General features: G+C 51.8%; 1 protein-coding gene across 1 annotated transcript; it reads right to left on the bottom strand.

Annotated features, from left to right (window-relative positions):
- Positions 1-2,251: 2,251 nt before the first annotated feature.
- On the bottom strand, positions 2,252-3,202 carry LOC138428724 (olfactory receptor 9S13-like). Its single transcript, XM_069569520.1, has one exon. It carries the CDS (start codon positions 3,200-3,202, stop codon positions 2,252-2,254), a length of 951 nt encoding a protein of 316 aa, XP_069425621.1.
- Between the last annotated feature and the right edge of the window lie 3,095 nt (positions 3,203-6,297).

The raw sequence follows: 6,297 nt of genomic DNA, 5'->3' as shown, positions 1-6,297 counted from the left end.
TGGCTTGGAGAATTTTGAGCATTACTTTACTTGAGTGTGAGATGAGTGCAATTGTGCAGTAGTTTGAGCATTCTTTGGCATTTCCTTTGGGATTGGGGTGAAAACTGACCTTTTCCAGTCCTGTGGCCTCTGCTGAGTTTCCAAATTTGCTGGCAAACCACTTTCAGCATTGTGCAGCTATCTTCAGTATAGTCTGATATGTAGGTTAACACAATCATAAAGATAATCTGTAGAGTCTTAAAATAATTTTCTTCCAGACTTTCAGAGAATCTACTCCAGGCAATATTGCATTAGCTTTCATGACTTATTCCAAAGTCATAATTACTGTTTTTCTACTAAGAACTACTGATTTCTTTCATACCATTAGGTATGAAATAATGATGATAAATCTCCACTTGTATAGGAAAACAAAGAGTGTGTTTTTTTTATTTCCTTTAGAAATGTTAATTGAAATAGTAGACAACCCGAGTTTTGTCTTGTGAAAAGTCATGTGAAAGTTAAAGTCGCTCAGTCGTGTCTGACTCTTTGTGACTTCATGGACCATAGGGGCCATGGAATTTTCCAGGCCAGAATACTGCAATGGGTAACCTTTCCCTTCTCCAGGGAATCTTTCCAACCCAGGGATCGAACCCAGGTCTCCTGCATTGCAGGTGGATCAATCACTAAAAATAAAATGAGAAAATACAACAAAGGGTAGAGGAAAATGAGCTGGGTTGGGGAAAGTGGGAGAAGAGAAGGAGGGGTAAGTGGAGGGAAAGAGAGGTGGCTGGGGAAGGAAGGGGGAAGGAATGAAAGAAGAAGGAAAAGCAGAGAAAGGAGGAAGAGGTCAGGAGGAAACAGAGTAGAGAAAAAGAGAGGAAGAAGGGAGCGTGGGAAACATCATTCTTACAGCTCGAGAAGAAAAGGAGTGTCTGTAATGGCTGAAAACTGGAGAACTCCTCAGAGAAACAGGCATTACATCAAGTGAATACAGTAAACTGGCAGAGATAGAAACAATTTCACAGAAAGTCTAGAAATGAGAAGGAACAGGAACAAGTGAGCGAAGACCTTGGAGTGTGTTTCAGTTGACTATTGCGAGCAGCAATCTGCTCACTGGGCTATTAGCCCCTCTCCTGAGCAAAGAAGCAAGAAGACTGAGAGCTGTGACCAGAGACACAGGGCACGTCGCCCTGCCCCTACAGGGTGCAGACCACCCTCTCCAGAGGACAACGTCCTGGGCGTGACTATGGGAGTGGATGATGCTACCAAAGGGAAACCAGTGAAGGAGGCCGCTGGGCTCTGCATCCAGGCCATGTTGGTCCACAGAGAATGAGAATGGAGCTCTGAATGGGCAGGTTAAGTCTGAGGGGCCAGGCTCCCAGGGAGTATGGGACAGAGAGCAGGGAGCTGTGCTCGCCACCCAGAAAGGGCACCTCCTCTCTCTACCATCTGCTCTCTGCTTCAGCCACCAGGACCTCCATCCTTATTCAGAGATGTCTGTGCTGACAAAGCCCCATTTCTTAGGGTCACAAGTAGTCAGGACAGTGTCACCTGTCAGGTTGGTTGGTGAACTTTGGGTATCAGGCATCATGTTGACTCTCTGGGGCTCCCAGCTGCTCTCTGAGGGGAGAAACCCAGGACAGGGAGCACTGGGAGTGTCTGAAGCAGGAGTGCAGGTGCTCCCTGCTGCCTTGTTGGGTGGTGGCATCAGTGAACAGAAGGGGAGAGGAGGAACAGCCCCACTGCAGGATTGAGGGGAATCATGGTCTTCCTAACTCCTCTAATTGGCTGTGGGGATGCCCAGGCTATCTCCAAGGCTGTGTCCTAAGGCCCCCCTGCTGGGTGGTCCAGGGGAGATAGCTGAACACTTACTTACATTAGGTTCAGCAACAACTTGAAGGGAGAGGCCTCAAAATCTGTCTAGTCTATGCATTTTCACTGGAGGATGTAGAATTTGGGACATCCAGACTGTTCAAAGATTCTCTGTTCATTTGGCTGCCCACTGCGTTACCCAGAGTTCAAGATTATGGCCTTGCTTCATCTTTGCACTGTTACTTTTCTGCTGGCAAAAAGAGCCTTGCTCATTACTGCATCTCATACTTCCAATGTATGCTCCATGAAGTGCTCCTACGAAGGGTTGAATGAAAGTTTGGATGAAAAAAAAAAAATGAGCTGGATGTATGAAGGATGAATTCCTCAAACCAAAGCCTGTACCTCTCCCAGACCCCTCTTGTCCTGTCTTAGACTATCCAGTCTCTCTGGCCACCCTCCATCACGTGGCTGTGTGTCTCTGCCCCAGTCTCCGCAGGGCATCCTTCACCTCCTTGTTTCTCAGGCTGTAGATGAGGGGGTTGAGCATCGGGATGACCAGGGTGTAGAAGACGGAGACCACCTTGCCCTGCTCCATGGACTCCACAGCTCCCGGCTGGGCATACATGACAAACACAGTCCCATAAAGGAGGGACACGGCTGTCATGTGGGAGCCACAGGTGGAAAAGAGCTTGTGCCTCCCTCCTCCTGAGCGCATCCTCAGGATGGTCACGGTGATGTAGCCATAGGAGATGAAAATCACAAGTATGGTGCCCACGATGATGAGGCCACACAGGCCAAACATGATCAGCTCATTGATGGTAGTGTCAGCACAGGCAAGCTTGAGCAGAGGCGGCACATCACAGAAGAAGTGGTCGATGTGGTTGGAGCTGCAGAACGGGAGGCTGAATGTGAAGCTGGTCTGCAGGATGGAGTTGAGGCAGCCCCCGCAATAGCAGCCCAGCATCAGGCGGGCACAGACCGAGGGGCACATGGTGATGGGGTAGCGCAGGGGGCTGCAGATGGCCACGAAGCGGTCATAGGCCATCGCGGCCAAGAGGAACCCCTCAGTGGTGAGGAACAGGGAGAGGAAGAAGAACTGGGTGGCACAGCCCCCTAAGGTGATGACCCTGGAGGAGGACAGGAGGTCAGTGAGCGTCTTAGGGTAGATGACAGACGAGTAGCCCAAGTCCAGGAAGGAGAGGTTCTTGAGGAAGAAGTACATTGGGGAGTGCAGACGGGCATCCAGGGTGATGACCACGATCATGGTGAGGTTCCCCAGGACGGCCACCACGTACAGGGCCAGGAACAGAGCAAAGAGCAGGGCCTGGGTCTGCAGACCACCCTGAAATCCATCCAGCACGAACTCCTGCAGAGGCTTCACTGAGAGGCTTCCGTTTCTGTGGGGTGACATGGCCCTGAGCAAGACACAGGGCAGAGGGCAGGCGGGAGGCAGGGAGGGGGTGCAGGTCAATGTCACATGGTCGTCCTTCCTTGGAGATCAAGGACTTTCAGCACCTCGCTGCCCGCTGATAAAGAGACTATCAGCTGCCCAGTTCTGCTTCCAGATGAATACAGACTGACCTGAAAAGAGAACATTTCCCCTTATCCATTAATGCATAAATGTGGAAGTTCCTCTCTCTCTGGGTGACTCTGAGCTGCTGTTATGGGGTGTGTAGTGGCTGCCAGGAGCTTTGGAGGCTGAAAACTTGAAGTGTGAGGAGTGTTGCAGTCTCCTCTGTCTCTTCTCAATAAATGCTTTCCATCTCCATAGGGATGTTCCTGAGCTGTGTAATGTCCACTCCTCACTCAAGTATCTACTCCTGCACTTTCCTGCCTTATTAATTCATTCACTGATTTTATGAATGTTTATTGAACACCTCATGCCAGCCTGGTGGTGTGTGGTTGATGATTGTCCCTCCAGGCCAGGCTGGGACCAGAGCAGGAACCAGCACCAACCAGGAAAATTTCTCTCAGTCTGTCCTGCAGACCCTGAGCCCCATGGAGCATCAATGTGTGAACCTGGACCGCAGCTTCATTCTGTCTGCAGAACACTGTGCATCCTTGAGCATCTCAAGGGGCCTCAAGCCAAAGTCCTGATGTTTAAAAATATGAGAAGGGGACAGCAGGCAGACCCTGAGATCTATCTTGGCATGATGGCAAACATCAACAGAACTGTTTGCATCCTTGAGAATGTAGGGATTTTTCTTGCAAGGTACAGATAGCGGACAATTTATGGGGAGGGGACAGCCAAGCTTCATGGCCTGAGAAGCAGCAGGGCAGGGCTGTGACACATTTGGGATGTGGGGATGTCTTTCTCCTGTCCTTGTTTCTATGCCCTTGGTTCCTCAGCACATCTCATATAGTGATTGCTTGGAGCAGTGGGAGCCTCCAACACGGTCACATCTGCTCAGGGTCTGGGTCCTCCTGCTGGGTGCTTTTTCCTGTCCCTGTCACAGCCCAGACCTCCCTTGTCCACACTGGATGGGGCTGACCACCACACCATCATGGGACATGGGGACCCGCTGTGTGCTGGCCAGAGGAATGGTTGGAGATGCAGCCTAGAGAGGGAGCAGTGGGAAGGAGGGTGGGCACAGTGCCATGGTGCCACTCAGGAAGGTGAGGAGGATCAGGGAGAGGATGTAATCTATGTCAGAGCAAACCCCACAGTTCCTAGAGGGCAGGTCCGCAGCATGGCGGAGCTGGCTGCCTTTGCAGGGAGCGAGCTCAGGTGCACTGGGGGTGTGCAGTCAGAGGCTGGGTGGTCAGTGATGCCTGTGGAGGAGTGATGACCCCATGCTCCCTCTTAGCTTGAAGTTTTCTTGGAAGATGATCTATAAGAGCCCATACTTTGCAACCAAAAGTGTTACAAGGTACAAGGGTTAGTGGTCCCGCTTTCCCCTCCTGGGAGACTTACGTCTAATCTTTTCATGAGAGCAGAGAGGGACAGTCTGTCTGACATGTGCAGGCAGGGTCCACTCAAATTTGAATTTGGATATGTGCACTGAGGTTGGACAGGGTGCTGCCCTACCCATGTTGGCCACAAGCCCTATCCACCGAGGCCTGTCCTGCACACACACCCTGTCTGCCCGCCCAGGTCCTCACCTCATAATAATCTCAAAGTGACCAGAGTGACCACCTTCACCCACTATCCCCAGATTTGGTGACCTTGCTGTTATGTCCCTGAGGGTTCCCAGCTGTATTTATGTTGCTGTTTCCTGGGACATTCATCCACCTCAGGGGTCTTGAGTCATCACAACAGCGACTCCTCGCATGCCTGGGGAGCACATGAGGACTGCTTGGCACTTTCACCTGGGAAGCCAAGCTTCCAAGCTTGTTTTGAAGAACTGAGCACGTTCTTCTGGCTTGTTGAGATGACCAAGTGGGGCACTGTAGCGGCTTCAGTAAACCTGCCTCTGAGTTGAGCCTGACAAACACCTCCAGGGTGAAGCAGAGAAACCCAGCGCTGCTTTGGAGGATCTATTGAATATTTGTAGTGACTGTGTCCTGAATCCTTCCCTTGCAAACTCTCATCACTCAAGAGTGATCTGAGCTCCTGCAGCACCAGCACTGCCTGATGCTTGTTGGGTTCAGGATATCAGGCCAATGACTTAAAATCCACTTTTGTCCAAGGACCCCTGATTATATCTACTCTCGTTAAGCTCAGACCTGCTGCCCTAACTGCCCCTGCCCAGGGCAGTGGGGAGTGGGGTACCTTGTTGTCCAGGATCCAGGCTCCCAGGACTCACCTGTCAGTGATGCTGACCACACCCTGCTGAGTGATGACCACACTGCTCCTGTGATGTCAGGAGGGGCATGGCTCACCCAGAACGCTATGCTCCCGGGGAGGACAGGACTCCTCACCAGGTCTGTGCTGATGATAATGATGTGGTGCTAAGGGTCCCCTCCCTTGTCTACCTCTGTCTTCCTGTGCAGGGAAGTGAGAGGGAGGAGGGGACAGAGCAAGGAAGCAGGCTCTGGCTGCAGGAACTCCTGGGCCTTGATAGAAGCCGAGAAGGGGATGGACTCAGTCACCTGACTCTTCACATTATCTGTCCTCTGGGCAACATGTCAGGTTCCTGTACCTTGGGGTCACTCTGCTGGGAAGATGCCCTCTATTTGCAGGGCTGGGACTTGAGGCCTCGAATGGCCAATTAGGTGAGAGCTGGGCTTCTGAGTGCACTGGGACTCACAACCCCCTGGGTCCCGGGAGCTGCAATCCTGTGGCCAATCGTCCTTGGATGCATCTCAGTCCAGTACAGGGGAGGCAAGAAGCCTGAAGTCCATGAGGGAACCCTGAGTGTGGGTGGGCAAACAGTAGAGAAACACAGACAACTTATACGGACTCTATGGAAGTCCTTGGAAAGATCTCCCTGGGCAGCAGGTGGGATCTCCTGGCCCACAGCCCTTTCTCCTCCTCTGCCCCTTCTCCTCCTCTGCCCCTTCTCCTCCTCTGCCCCATCCTCATCTGTTCTTGTGAGGAAAAGTGACAGGTGGGGAGTCTGTACC

Source organism: Ovis canadensis, chromosome 1 (genome assembly GCF_042477335.2).
Source record: "Ovis canadensis isolate MfBH-ARS-UI-01 breed Bighorn chromosome 1, ARS-UI_OviCan_v2, whole genome shotgun sequence".
NCBI classification, from domain to species: domain Eukaryota; kingdom Metazoa; phylum Chordata; class Mammalia; order Artiodactyla; family Bovidae; genus Ovis; species Ovis canadensis.
Note: the sequence above shows the minus strand (reverse complement) of the source record. Positions and strands in the feature narration are given on the sequence as shown.